Source organism: Cervus canadensis, chromosome 5, assembly GCF_019320065.1.
Source record: "Cervus canadensis isolate Bull #8, Minnesota chromosome 5, ASM1932006v1, whole genome shotgun sequence".
NCBI lineage: Eukaryota > Metazoa > Chordata > Mammalia > Artiodactyla > Cervidae > Cervus > Cervus canadensis.
This window is the reverse complement of record NC_057390.1, coordinates 93490633-93505328: the sequence shown is the minus strand read 5'-3', so window position 1 is coordinate 93505328 and position 14696 is coordinate 93490633. Positions and strand designations below refer to the sequence as shown.

The window sequence follows — 14696 nt, the reverse complement described above, 5'->3', positions numbered from 1 at the left end:
TAATAGTGTGGGATCAGTGAGGAGAGGCCAGGATGGTGGGTTTGACTCCCTTAGCCTGGCCATCTTTCTTGCTAGCCTCTCTCCTGAGACCGTTCTCCAAGCTGGGGCATGGCTTGTTCATTCTGCTCCCTGGGGCAAGGTTCCCAGGGAAGAGGACAGTTGTGCAGGTTGTGGACTGAACAAGCCCTTCCTCCTCTGGGCTTCAGTTTTTGTACCTGCCAGGTGGGAGGTTGGACGTGATCATTTCCAAGCCTTTTCTGCCTCTGAAGTTCAGCAGATCTAGGATGGAGGCAGAGGTGGGGGTCCTAATGCTAGCTGAGGACCCTGACCTCTGGGCTCCCTGCTCATGAAAGTGTGTGCTCCACAGCACATCAGTGCCCCACCCCCGGGAGTCCATCCGCAACTGTGCACTCAGCATGGACCAGATCCAAGACCTGCACTCGCCCATGTCCCCTATCTCCGAGAGCCCCAGCTCCCCTGCCTATAGTACAGGTATGGCCAGTGGAGGGGGGAACATGGGGGGTCTGGTGGGAGTGGCCTCGTGTGCCCACGTGTGCACTGTCTGACGATTTCTCTTATAGTGCTTGATCATGTGTGCTTCTTCCTCTTATCTGAGAGCCATGCCCTGCAACAGTGGATACTAAAACTATCCATGTTGACATGCAAAACATAGCCATGGCTTGTTCATTCTGCCACAATTCATTGAGTCCCTATTGGATACCAGGCACTGTGCATGTGGTTTCCATGCATTCTCCTGAATGTTGCTGAATCTGGGCTCCGATGCTATGAAGTCTGTGCCATCAGCAACACTCAGCCCCCATTGGTCAAATGCCTCCATGTGTGAGGAGCCACTTGACCAGGCCCTGTATTGGCTGGGATTTAATGTATCCCTGATTCCAAATGGTGGGATCCAACTGGACTGGTCAAGCTTGCTTTATTTTTTCTTTTAAATAGATCTTTTCAGAGAAGTTCTACATTCACAGCAAAATTGAGCAGAAAGCACAGAACACTGTGTGTGTTTTTTTTTAAGTACAAAGAAGATTTCTACTGTAGAAACATGCCACTAGTTCATTTCTGGAAGAAAAAAATGATGTTTTCAACAGGCCATACCACATATTGTCCACATGGCAGGCAAAGCATGCAGACAGAGGGGCAGCCCAGGGAAACCTTTGCTGGGAAATGCCCTGTTGCCATGTAGCTGTCTATATGGGTTGTTACAAATTCTTCTCTAACCATGGGCCTGCCAGCTTGTCATAACTGCCAACTTGCCTTCCAAACAACACCTCTGAGTATAAATGTTAAGTTGCTTTGCCACAAATTATTTATTGGACAACTTCTAAGCAATGTGGCACAATGAAGTACCCAAGAGTGAGGACTCGACACCTGGTTTTGAATCCCAGCTCTACCCTTTGCTGGTTGGGTGACCTTAGGCAGGTCAGCTGGCTTCTCTGAGTCTCACTTTTCTCATCTTCAGAATGAGGATCATAAAAGTACTCACACACAGGATGTTGAGAGGGTTAAACAGATTAAGGGGCAGAGAAGGATCTCATAGGCAGTTAGAACTCAATAAACATCACCTCTAATTTTGGATGATGGTTTTACTGTTTTGACTGGTACAGCTCCAGCATGTCACCAGCTCCCAGAACACATGTCCTCAATAAATCCTTATTATTAATTCATTGAGAAATGATTCCACACAGTGAACTCCAGCAATTGCTTAGCTTCTCTGAATCACAGAAAGCTCCTTCAAGTAGCTCAGTGATTCCCCAAGGCTGCAGCAGCCTTAAGGTAAGAAAGTCTGACCCCTGGGGTCCACGGAATTTGAGAGTATCACTGAGGGCTGGTCAATGTGCCAGTGTCGGCTGGGCCTGGCCTGGGTACAGGGAGTCGGGATATCACCCCTGTAGGGGGTAGGTGGAGCCTGTCCTCTGGGAAAGCGGTGGGGGAACCTCACTGGCTAGGGAGTCATGGTAACTAGTTGTCTCTCTTTATTTCCCTGCAGTGACCCGTGTCCACGCCGCCCCTGCCGCCCCCTCAGCCACAGCACTGCCCGCCTCCCCTGTCACCCGCCGCTCCAGCGAACCCCAGCTGTGTCCCGGAAGTGCCCCAAAGCCCCACGGGGAGTCGGACAAGGGCCCTTACTCCAGCCCCTCCCACACCCTCTGCAAGGCCTCCCCATCACCATCGCTCAGCAGCTACAGTGACCCGGACTCTGGCCATTACTGCCAGCTCCAGCCTCCTGCCTGTGGCAGCCGAGAGTGGGCAGCAGCTGAAGCCTCCAGCCGCCAGGCCAGGAGCTATGGGGAGAAGCTTAAAGAACTGTCAGAAAACGGGGCCCCCGAAGGGGACTGGGGCAGGACCTTCACAGTCCCTGTCGTGGAAGCCACCTCTTCCTTCAACCCGGCTACTTTCCGGTCACTGCTGATCCCCAAGGATAACCGGCCACTGGAGGTGGGCCTCCTGCGTAAGGTCAAGGAGCTGCTGGCAGAGGTCGATGCCCGGACACTGGCCCGGCACGTCACCAAGGTTGACTGCCTGGTAGGTGCTGGGTGCACACTGGGGCAGGGGTTTACCTCTATCCTCTGGCTTTGGGGCAGGGGTCAGGGTGGTGAGGAACTGGCCCCCACATCCCCAAGTAGAGCAGTGGTCCTGGATTCTGACTTCATGGCTGCCCTTTACTTGCTGTGTGACTTGACTAATCACTTTACCTCTCTGGGCTCCCATTTTCTCCTTGAAAAAAAAAAGGCAAAAGCTGAGATACTCTTGCTTCCCCCAGATGTCAGTTTGGCACTGGAAAGAGGAGTCCTGAAAACTAGTGGTGTCTGGCTCCCTGGGACACTTTTTGAGCCCGGTGAGAGTTGGTCTGGCTGGTCCAGGGACTGTAAAAGGCTGGACTCCCCACCCCCACCCCCCCTAGTGGACAAAACTCATTGTCTAGGTCCATAAATTGTTAATGCCCGGGCCTTTGCTTTGAATGAATCCTGCCCATCTAAGGACCCTAACTTGATCTACGCCTCAGTTTCTCCCTCTGAAGTTTGGGGTGTGTGTGTGTGTGTGTGTTGGGGAGGGGAACACTGATTGTTTGGTCACACTTGTCTCTGAGCTCAAGAAGAAAGAAAAGAAACAGTGCTGAGATGCAGTGCTGTGAAGTGTGCTAGGCATAAAGGAAGAAGCCCTGGGTTCTAGGTCCAGTGTGTGACCTAGGACAAGCCCTTTCCCTCCCTGGACCTTATTTCTTCTGGAATAAGGGTGTCCCGGGCATCTCTGGCACATGTCAGACCCCATTGGGCATTTTCCCATTTATCCTGCGTTTTATAGATGGGGAGAGTGAAACTCATTTGCTCCATGTCAGAGGGTTAGTCATAAACCTGGAATTCAGAGCCGGCTTCCCAGCCAGGCTGCCCTGCTAGATAAAGCTCTCTGACTCCCAGATGGCTGGGGCTAGCCCTGACAGGAAATTAATCAGCCCTCTGGGCGTCCTTGTAGGTTGCTAGGATACTGGGAGTTACCAAGGAGATGCAGACCCTAATGGGAGTCCGCTGGGGCATGGAGCTGCTCACTCTCCCCCATGGCCGGCAGCTACGACTAGACCTGCTGGAAAGGTAAGGCGCGCGCACACGGGAACTCACCGGCAATCAACCCCATGGACTACCTCGCTGCTCTTTACTGTGGCCGGTTGGCCAATTACAGTCTCTCACCCCGGCTCCAGATCCTAGCCACGCCCCCTATCCTATTGACCAATTGTTCCTGATATCCAGTTCATTCAGCCAGTTCAGTCGCTCAGTCGTATCCGACTCTGTGCAACCCCGTGGACTGCAGCACGCCAGGCCTCCCTGTCCATCACCAACTCCCGTAGTTTACTCAAACTCATGCCGATTGAGTCGGTGATGCCAGCCAACCATCTCATCCTCTGTCGTCCCCTTCTCCTCCTGCCTTCAATCTTTCCCAGCCTCAGGGTCTTTTCAAATGAGTCAGTTCTTCGCATCAGGTGGCCAGAGTATTGGAGTTTCAGCTTCAGCATCAGTTCTTCCAATGAAAATTCAGGACTGATGTCCTTTAGGATAGACTGGTTGGATCTGCTTGCTGTCCAAGGGACTCTCAAGAGTCTTCTCCAACACCACAGTTCAAAAGCATCAGTTCTTCGGAGCTCAGCTTTCTTTATCCAGTTCCAAGTAATCCTGGTTTTCCAGACTGAGTCCTTTATCTCCGAATTCACTTTCTATATCCTCTTGACCGACCACAATCTGTGAGCCTTGGCCCGCCCATCAGCTCTGGCTTCTTTCTTTTCTTAGAACAGCTCTGTCAGATGATTTCCGATGATTTCCACTGATCGGTCACACGCTCCTCAGCCTGGCGCTCAAGGGTCTCTGGCCCCGCCCCCTGACTTATACTGACCAGTCAGAACCCCTTAACTTTGCTTTATCCCCGCCCACACTCTGGCCGCGCCCCCTAATCTCACTGACCCTTTACAACCTCTCACTTTTGGCTCTGTCCTCCGCCCCTCGGCGCCCAACCACAAGGACCCCAACCCTAGAATCCTGGCCCCGCCCCTCTGACCCGGCCGCTCCGACAGGTTCCACACCATGTCCATCATGCTGGCCGTGGACATCCTGGGCTGCACCGGCTCCGCTGAGGAGCGGGCAGCGCTCCTGCACAAGACCATCCAGCTGGCAGCCGAGCTTCGAGGGACCATGGGCAACATGTTCAGCTTCGCTGCGGTTATGGGTGCCCTGGATATGGCCCAGGTACTGAGGGGCCCACGTAGCACCGGACATAAGCTAGTCTCTGTTGCCAGGAGCCCTGATACGTGTCCCTTTGGGATGGCTATTGAATCAGGAAGAACCTGAGGACCTTTTAGGCAGCACTGGTGACAGTAACTGGGAGAACTGAGTCCTTTAGATGCCGACCTGCTTCCAGACAAAGTCTTTCCCTTTCCCCACTCTCCCTTTGTCCACCTGTATAATGATTGAGGGGCATTATATGAGTTGAAAGAATAAATATAAAGTGGCTAGCGTTTAGCAAGCACTATGCGCAAGGTACATTGAGTACTTAGAAACATTGATTCCTTAAAACAATCTCATGAGGGGAGTGCCTTTATTGTCCTCTCTGAGCCTTAGTTCCCTCATCTGTAAAATGGGTTGTTTTGAGGACTTCATGGGAGACCTGTGAAAAGCCGTCAGCCCTGTCCCTGAGACCTGAATGGTGACTGTACTAATAATTATTATCCCATATCTGGGTGTCGGCTCGGCATACTGGCCTGTGGCCCCAGCAGGCCCCTTCGCTGGCTAGTCACTCATAGTCTGATCTCCCTAGATTGCCCGGCTGGAACAGACATGGGTGACCCTGCGGCAGCGACACACAGAGGGTGCCATCCTCTATGAGAAGACGCTCAAGCCATTCCTCAAGAGCCTCAATGAGGGCAAAGGTACCTCCCCCATCTTGCTGTTCGACCTCAGACGGGTTCCAGCCCTCTCTGGGCTGGCCCAGACTCTCCCAGTAGGGAGGATGACGAGGGCTTGACTGAGCTCTATGCAGGCCGTTCTTGCGCTTACTTTCTGCACCTGGCAAACGTGTATGCCATGTCCAGGTCCAGCCTCAGCCCGTGGGCTGGGCCAAGGTGCAGTGGGTTCAGCTGGAGGAATCCAAAGGGAGGGGCTTGTCTCATGAATCAGAATCCTGGGGGCTCTCGCTGGGACCTCAGGCAGGGCCCTTCCCCTAACACATCCTCAGTTTCTGGACCTTGGTGGACGGTGGGCGCCTCTGAGATCTCTAAACACCATGCCTCCCTCCCTGCAGAAGGCCCGCCGCTGAGCAACACCACGTTCCCTCACATTCTGCCGCTCATCACTCTGCTGGAATGTGACTCGGCCCCAGCCGAGGGCCCTGAGCCCTGGGGCAGCACGGAGCATGGCGTGGAGGTGGTGCTGGCCCACCTGGAGGCCGCCCGCACGGTGGCACACCATGGTGGCCTGTATCACACCAATGCTGAGGTCAAGCTGCAGGGTGAGTCACGGGCTGCATCGGGGAGGGGCAAGCCACTGCTGGTCCTGCAGCCTGGGCCTCCCTCCGCATAACTTGCTCTCCCTTCTCCTCCAAACATCCCTTCGGATTTCTCCATTCCTCTTTGCTGCCCCGTCTCCTGGACTTCTTTCTTTTTTTTTTTAATTTGTAGGATAATTGCTTTACAATGTTGTATTGGTTTCTGCCTCACAACAACATGAATCAGCCATAAGTATACATGTCTCTTCCCTCTTGAACCTTCCTCCCCCTCCCATCCCACCTCTCTAGGTTGTCACAGAGCACTGGGTTGAGCTCCCTGTGCTATACAATAACGTCCCACAAGCTATCTATTTTACATATGATAATGTATATGCATCAGCGCTACGTTCTCAATTCGTCCCATCCCTCCCTGACTTCTTTTTCCTCACCCCTTTTGTTCACTCATTCAGCAGTTTGACAAGTTAGTGGCAGGCACCAGGTCAGCTTGGGGGATGATTCAAAGAGCACAGTAGCTGTGCTAAGAAGCTAAGTGTATCTTAGCTTCTCTGAGCCTCAGCTTTCTCATCTGTGAAGTGGGCATCCTGACAAGCCCATTTTACAAGGTTGTTTACAAAGCACTTGGCCTGGGGCACTGGGTCTGAGGCAGACTCACCCTGTCTTCAAGGAGCTGTCAGTTCAATCAGAAAGTAGAATCCCTTCTCATGGAAGAAGCAGGGATAATGGCTTCAGACAAGTTACCTTTTACTTCTTTAGGCAATATTTAACTCACAAAAGTTCACTGTAGACAAACAGCTGAACAAAACCCAGATAAAACAAATCACCAACAACTACCTGGTAATTGGTAAGTGTTGTGAGCATTCTGGTAAACATCTTTCCAATCTTTCTTCAGAAAGAACAAAACAAAAATTTTTTTACATTTACTTACAAAATGTATATATATTTCTCATGACAAATTTTGAAACTTACAGAAAAATACAAAAAAAAAAGAATCACCCAATATCTCCCCCCAAGTTAGCAGTAATAGTTTATGTTTTGGTCATTTTATTATTTTTTTAATATTTATTTATTTATTTGGCCCCACCAGGTCTTAGTTGAGGCACACAGGATCTTCCATCTCCACTGTAGGTTGTGGGATGTTTAGTTGCAGCATTTGGAATCTTCTAGTTGTGCCATGTGGGATCTAGTTCCCTGACCAAGGATGGAACCAGACCCCCTGCATCAGGAGTGCGGAGTCTTAGCCACTGGATCACCAGGGAAGTCCCTCTAGTCATTTTAAAATTATATGTTTCAGGGACTTCCCTGGTGGTCCAGTGGGTAGGAATCCACCTTCCAATACAGGGGATACAGGTTTGATCCCTGGTCGGAGAACTAAAATCCCACATCCCTTGGGGCAACTAAACCCACAAACCACAACTACTGACCCCATGTGCTGCAGTGAAAGATCCTGCATGCCGCAACTAAGAAATTTTTTTTTTTTTAAATTATTGAAAGTGAAAAGTGAAAGTCGCGTCTGACTCTTTGCGACCCCATGGACTATATAGTCCCTGGAGTTCTCTAGGCCAGAATACTGGAGTGGGTAGCCTTTCCCTTCTCCAGGGGATCTTCCCAACTCAGGGATCAAACCCAGGTCTCCCGCATTGCAGGCAGATTCTTTACCAACTGAGCCACAAGGGAAGCCCAAGAATATTGGAGTGGGTAGCCTATCCCTTCTCCGGGGGATCTTCCCGACACAGGAATACAACCAGGGTCTCCTGCGTTGCAGGTGGATTCTTTACCAACTGAGCTATCAAGGAATAGTAGGACAAAGACCAGGTGTTAAACTGCTTGGTTATGTTCATCCACAAACCTTGTGGGATCCCTGGCAGACGTGGGGGGAAGTCCCTTGGAATGGGGCCCCGCGGGATGTGGTGGCTCCTGGTAGGAGCCCCAGCTTCCCTAGCTGGATGGTGGTACCCTGACCCCTGTGCCCCACCCTGCAGGTTTCCAGGCCCGGCCGGAGCTCCTCGAGGTGTTCAGCACTGAGTTCCAGATGCGCCTCCTCTGGGGCAGCCAGGGTGCCTGCAGCAGCCAGGCCCGCCGCTATGAGAAGTTCAACAAGGTCCTCACTGCCCTCTCCCACAAACTGGAGCCTGCTGTCCGCTCCAGCGAGCTGTGACCCCCACGGACCCTTCCCCTCTGCAGCTGCGGGCAGCAATGGGAACAGAAGGGCACAGACCTTGCCCCAGAGCACCCCAGGGACACTGTGATCAGCCTGAGAATATTCCGGGTTCAACTCCAGGATCTCCTGTGCACCTCCAGGGTCTACGCAGACGCTGGGCTCCGTCCTACCTGCTCCACACTCACCAGGCTTCCCTTCAGGAAGAACTGGACCCCTGTTTCTCCCTCCAGTTTCTGCTTCTCCCCTTCCTGCTGAGGTTGCCCTGGGTTTGAGCCACAGGAGGCTTCTTATACCTCCTCACTCTTCTCCGGGCATCTGTTTCTGCCCCCCCACAATCCAAGCCTGACACCAAGGCCTCCCTCTGGCTGTAAATACATCTGTCTGTTCTGTAAATATATGTATAGAAACCATGTTCTTTCTTTCATATAATAAACTTTTATGACTCTTTTTTTTTTTCTGTCTCTCAGGGGGCTTTGGGGTGGACGTGTCTTTTCTCAGGTGAAAGGTGGAAACAATTCATTCAACAAATACTCATTTTGCACTTGAAACATTTCTAGATTGTACCAGGAGCCAGAGTTACAGGCAATACTAAAATCCAATCCCTGTCCTAGAGTCTTAACCACTTGGACCACCAGGGAAGTTCCATAATGGGTTTTCAGTGATCATTGATTGATTACTTTGTGAGCCGAAACACTCCATGTGCGTATCCCTCATGGCAGTATCACCATTCCTCACAGGCCAGAAGGGTGATAAATAGCTAATTCCCACCAGTTGGAGAAATACTGACCTGCACCCATTCCTTCCCCATTCTTTGCCTCCAGAAGCTGCAGCAAAGCGTCCCACAAATGTACAGTCCAGTATCCCAGATGTTTGGGGGTAGAAGGGCTTTATGAAATCTAAGATTCCAGCTTCCCTCAGAAAAACAGAACTGGAGGGAGAAGGGACTTTCCCTGAGTCACAGCAGCAGAATGAGGAAGGCTGGAACTGGGGTATCCTGACTGGAAGTTCTTGCCTTTTCTCAACAGTGGGAACTACTCACTTCTTTTCAAGTTTTGGAATGTGGCCCCAAAAGTTGTGTGTGTGTGTGTGTGTGTGTGTGTGTGTGTGTGTGTGTGTGTGTGTGTGTGTGTGTGTGTGTGTGTGTGTGTGTGTGTGTGTGTGTGTGTGTGTGTGTGTGTGTGTGTGTGTGTGTGTGTGTGTGTGAGGTGGGTGGAGCAGGAATCTTTGAGGAGGGCCTTGAAGGCAGTTGTCTTGATTCCATGGGCAGAGGAGGAAGGCAGTGTGCATCACCAACCCACACTAGGCTGGAGGCCTGGGGAGCCTGGTCACTGAATTTGAAACGTCTGGGGCCCTTCGCTTCCTGAAACTTTTGACCAAGAGAGGCTGGATAACATTAGATCTTAGGCAGCAGCCAGACTTGGGTTCAGTTCACTAGTTGACTGGCCTTGAATAAGGGGCTTAACCTCCTGGGCCCAGATTTCCTCTTCAATAAAATGGGGCCAATAACAGAACTGATCCCTTTGGGCTACTGTGAAAGCACGTAGCACATAGTAGCTGCTAGGTGAGGGACCACCATGTTTTATATGTAATAGATAAATATATATATATATATATTTTGGCCGTGCCCCAGGGTTATGCAAGATCCTATTTCCCCTACTGGGGATCAAACCTGTGCCCACTGCAGTGGAAGCACGGAGTCTTAATCACTGGGCAACCAGGGAAGTTCCATAATGGATTTTCAATAATCATTTATTGATTACTTTGGGAGCCAAAACACTTCATGTGCCTATACTTCATGGAAATATCACCATGCCTCTGATGAGAGGTACTGTTATCATAAGATATACATGGGGCATGCATTTGTGCTAAGTCTCTCAGTCGTGTCCAACTCTTTGCGACCCCATGGACTGTAGCCCACCAGGCTTCTCCTTCCATGGGATTCTCCAGGCAAGAATACTGGAGTGGGTTGCCATGCCCTCCTCCAGGGGATCTTCCCGACCCAGGGATCGAATTCGCTTTTCTTACCTTTCCTTCATTGGCAGGCGGGTTCTTTACCACTCGCGCCACCTGGGAAGCCCAAGATATACAAGGCATCGTCTGTTAAGGGCACATAATAGGTGCTCACCAAAAGCTATTAGTGCTCTTTTATCCTATAAAAGGGGAGGGGGGAAGAGCACAGAAAAGGCGCTTTACAAGGTACCGCACAAGTTTTTGCTACAGTTGTTACGTCACCCTTGATAGTCATAATCTGTCATTTATTATTCTTTGGGGGCTGTGATGGTCCCTCAGTTACCGTGGCCATGGAAACGCAGTGCCCCAGTCCGGGATTGGACGGTTCGCGGGCTCCCCCTGGAGGCCGCCTTGCAAGCCTACGGGGGACCACGGGGAGGGCTTGGAGACGGGAGCGAGGGGAGCTGGGAGTTGTAGGCCTCAGGAGGTGGCCGCCGCGGAGCGATGCACGTCGGGAGTCGTAGTTCTCGGCAGAGGCGGTTGGCGGCCCCAGACCCAGCTTCGGCCTCACCCGGATGGCGGCTGCGACGCGCAGCTGCCGGCCCTGGGGCTCTCTCCTTGGGCTGATCTGGCTGGTCTTGGCCGCGGCCGCCTCCTGGGACCTGAATTCGCTGCGCTGCAACTTCGGCTCCTTCTGCGAATGTGACTTCCGGCCCGACTTGCAGGGTAAGGAGCCCAGACCGGAGAGCCGGGCGGGCTAGGGGAGACCTTGGATCCCGGGGTTGTGCCGGGGCCAGACGTGGAGAGTAGACCCAAGGGCAGACCCCCGAGACTTCCAGACGGTCCGGGCTGGAAGTGGGCCCGGCGTTGAGGGACCCTGAGAGCCTGGGGAACAGGATTTGGGGCGAGGGTTTAGGGATGCCTGTTTGGAAATCAGGATGGAGAGATGCCTTTGACAGCAGAGCCCTGGGTGGTGGTCGAGGGTGGGCAGTTCAGACCTCCGCACTGGACTGGCCGGTCAGGGGAGAAGCCTGCCTTGAGGGTGGGCAGGAGTCTGGGGTCGACCCTTTTGACAGCTGGCAACCATTTAGGGCTGAGCTGCGATCCAGAGGGCCACCTGGTGGGGGGGCTGCAGAGCTGAGTAAGCCAGAGGCAGAGGACACCCCCCGCCCCAACCCCCCCAAGGGCCTCACTCCCTTTCTGCAAACAGCTTGTAAAAAAACGTCCCAGAATACAGATTCCCAGACATGACTTTCCTCCTGAACCTGTTCCACTGCAGACGTGCGTCCTCAGCTCCGACACTGTTCTTCTTGTGGCCCTAGGTCTGGAGTGTGACCTGGCCCAGCACCTGGCGGGCCAGCACCTGGCCAGGTCACTGGTGGTGAAGGCACTGAAGGCGTTCCTGCAGGATCCAGCCCCCGCCAAGCCGCTGGTCCTCTCTCTGCACGGCTGGACGGGCACTGGCAAGTCCTATGTCAGCTCCCTGCTGGCACACTACCTCTTCCGGGATGGCCTCCGGAGCCCCCACGTGCACCACTTTTCCCCAGTCATCCACTTCCCCCACCCCAGCCACATGGAGCGTTACAAGGTAGGCGGGTAGTGTCCTGGCCCACCCTCTGCACCATAGGGTGACTCCACTAGGGTGGGAGTGAGTCCTGAGCCCAGAGAGGGGAATCCCTTGCTCCAGGCAACACAGCCAGTTACAGCCTTCAGCCCTCAGGACCCATCCTAACCAAAGCTTAGGGTGCTATCACCTGGCAGGGAGTTCTTGATTTAATGCCTGGAGGCCAGTAATGGTACCTGTGTGCCAGGGTTGTTGTGAGGGATGTGGGATTATAGAATCACAGGTGTTATTTATGAGCACTTACCTTTGCCAGACAACCTGCATTATCTTCTCTCTGTAAAGCCCTTAGAGTAAGGGCTTTTGAGGCTCGGAGTAAGCATTCAGGAAATATTAGCTCTTTCGACTATTATTGTTGATTGCAAGGTACTTCCCAGGCTGATCTGTTTCAGCTGTCACAACTCTGTTGTGAAGGTTCAGGGAGCAGGAAGGTGCCCTCCCCTTTTCTAGAAAGCAAGAGGTGTCAGGGAAGGAGCCCTCTGACAAGGCAGGTGTGAGGCCTGGGTCTGCATCCCTGTTCTCTTGTTGACTTGCTGTGTGAGCTTGGACTACTCTCTGCTCCTCTCTGGGCCACAGTTTCACCATCAGCCTCATTAAGGGATTGGTGCTCTTTGGGAGACCATATCTTCTTGGGAAGATGAATTCTTTTTAATATTTATTTATTTGGCTGCATCTGTCCTAGCTGCAGCATGCATGAGCTTTGATCTTTGGTGCAGCATGTGGGATCTTTAGTTGTGGCATGTGGGATCTAGTTCCCTGACCAGGGATCGAACCTGGCCCACTGTATTGGAAGCACTGAGTCTTAGCCACTGGACCACTAGGGAAGCCCCATTAATTCTTGTTTTGGGAAGGAATCTGGGGTTGGGGAAGCAGCTCCAGGCCCCCTCATACTCTTGCCTCTCTCCCACAGAAGGATCTTAAGAGCTGGGTGCAGGGGAACCTCACTGCCTGCAGCCGCTCCCTCTTTCTCTTCGATGAGATGGACAAGCTGGCCCCAGGCCTGATAGAAGTCCTACGACCTTTCCTGGGCTCCTCCTGGGTTGTCTATGGGACCAACTATCGCAAAGCCATCTTCATCTTCATCAGGTGGGGCCAACTTTGCAGCGGGCATTGGTGCAGGAACACTTGTCAGAGGTCTCAGCTATCCAGTCTTGTCCCATGGCAGAATACTGTTCCCCCCCAGGGCCCATTTGGGTCCCCCCCCAAAGTCCCCCATACCCTCACTGGTGACACCATCATTCAAGGTGTTTGACTCCCCTTTGACATTCTCAAAGCCTGGGTTCAGTCTCTTAATCCTCATTTTTTTGCGGCACTCCTGCTGGGTTAAGAGTTTTCCCTCTTTTGTGACCAAGAGGACACAAGCCTGGGAAAAACAGGACTAGGAACCAGTCCCACCTCTGAGAATTCTAGCTGTGTTTCTTCGGGGAAATCACTTCACTTCTCTGAGCTCCCATCTCCTTTTCTGAGCAGGGCCAATCTTAATACCCTACTGTCCTCCTCGAGGCTGAGTGAGGGAAAGTAGGTAAGGGACCTAAAAGTGTCCTATTAATATAAACTGTAAAGTGCATGGCACAGATAGGCAAACTTCTAGGGTCACGGTTATGGATGGCTCAGGAGAGGGGAAGCGGTTCCTGGGGGTGTTTTGAGTGGGTTTGGCCCCTGCTGGCACTGAGCTGGGTCCCGTTAGGAGGCATGTGGGAAGCCAGAGCTGCATCCTGCCCTCACGGTCTGCGTCCCCCGTGGTTTTAGCAACACCGGCGGTGAGCAGATCAATCAGGTGGTGCTGGAGGCGTGGCGCAGCCGCCGGGAACGTGAAGAGATCGGCCTGCAGGAGCTGGGACCGGTCATCTCCCAGGCTGTGCTGGACAACCCGCACCGTGAGTTCAGCTGAGGACCCCACGCCAGGGGGGCTTCCAGACTGGGGTCTCACTCCCAGATCACACCCAGGGCTGGGCTGGACTCCCTGGGGGTGGGCCAGGCTCTCCCAGGTCAGATGCTCTGCCCACCGACCGAGTACTTTCCAGCCCAGGCTTTGGCGCTCAGGGTTGGTGGACAGCCTCCCCCGAGCCCAGCACCCATGTGGGGCTGGGAGGATTCAGATCAGCAGCCTTCCTGCACTTCCTTCCCTGTGGGGGTGGGCGGGGGCCTGGCTGACCCCTGTGAAGCACAGCCTCTTCCCGTGGCTCCGCCCTGCAGATGGCTTCTGGCGCTCGGGCATCATGGAAGAGCATCTCCTGGACGTCCTGGTGCCCTTCCTGCCACTCCAGCGGCACCACGTGCGGCACTGTGTGCTCAACGAGCTGGCCCAGCTGGGCCTGGAGCCCAGGGATGAGGTGGTCCAGGCCGTGCTGGACAGCACCACCTTCTTCCCCGAGGACGAGCAGCTCTTTTCCTCCAATGGCTGCAAGACGGTGGCTTCCCGAATCACCTTCTTCCTCTGACTCTCCCAGCTGGCATCCCTGTCCTCCTCTACCTGGCCAGGCCATGAAGGAAAGCCCTGGACCCTCTGCCGGAGGGTCCCTGGTCCTGCAGAGTGGGACCCAGAGCATACTGTGAAGATGAGGAGGGCTGTTGGCTGGGCCGTGAGACAGAAGGCCTGGGCAGGCCCTGGCTCTTCATTGGTCTGAGGGCATCTTGGCCTTTGCCTCCTTCCTCAGGGAAATCACTGGTCACCCCAGAATTTCAAGGAGACTTGACTGCAGCCTGAGCCTTCTTAAAATGTGAATTGTAACTCAGGGACAGTGGCTCATGGCTGTGCCCTCCTTCATTCTGTTCCTCTGGCCCTTGCCCCAATACCATACCACACCGCCCCCCACCCTGTGTCCCCATATGGTAAAACCAGGCTGAGACTTCTGTCTCCGTGAACAGAGGGACTCAAGTTCACACTGGAGCTGAGCTTTTCAAGTTTTTAATTTTGTACAGGAAGAGAACAAATACAAATAAATTTAGTCACAGGACCAGAGAATG

General features: G+C 53.1%; 2 protein-coding genes across 5 annotated transcripts in view; both read left to right on the top strand.

Annotated features, from left to right (window-relative positions):
- Nucleotides 1–8605, top strand: part of SH2D3C (SH2 domain containing 3C) — a 32946-nt gene extending 24341 nt beyond the window's left edge. For all 3 annotated transcript variants that reach the window (XM_043469635.1, XM_043469636.1, XM_043469637.1), the window contains 7 exons: nucleotides 368–492; nucleotides 2003–2538; nucleotides 3487–3602; nucleotides 4574–4745; nucleotides 5314–5425; nucleotides 5797–6003; nucleotides 7980–8605. In XM_043469635.1, coding sequence (XP_043325570.1) covers nucleotides 368–492; nucleotides 2003–2538; nucleotides 3487–3602; nucleotides 4574–4745; nucleotides 5314–5425; nucleotides 5797–6003; nucleotides 7980–8155 — 1444 coding nt within the window. In that variant the 3' untranslated portion in view covers nucleotides 8156–8605. The remainder of the gene's footprint in view (nucleotides 1–367; nucleotides 493–2002; nucleotides 2539–3486; nucleotides 3603–4573; nucleotides 4746–5313; nucleotides 5426–5796; nucleotides 6004–7979) is intronic.
- A 1936-nt stretch (nucleotides 8606–10541) lies between these two features.
- On the top strand, nucleotides 10542–14689 carry TOR2A (torsin family 2 member A). 2 transcript variants are annotated; one of them, XM_043469633.1, is made up of 5 exons: nucleotides 10542–10834; nucleotides 11431–11696; nucleotides 12640–12815; nucleotides 13479–13606; nucleotides 13926–14689. In XM_043469633.1, the coding sequence occupies exons 1-5, from the start codon at nucleotides 10684–10686 to the stop codon at nucleotides 14168–14170; spliced, it is 966 nt and encodes a 321-aa protein (XP_043325568.1). In that variant the 5' UTR covers nucleotides 10542–10683; the 3' UTR covers nucleotides 14171–14689. The 2 variants fall into 2 exon arrangements, with proteins under 2 accessions (XP_043325568.1, XP_043325569.1); XM_043469634.1 differs by lacking the exon at nucleotides 13479–13606 and having other exon boundaries at nucleotides 13926–14061.
- Nucleotides 14690–14696: the final 7 nt, after the last annotated feature.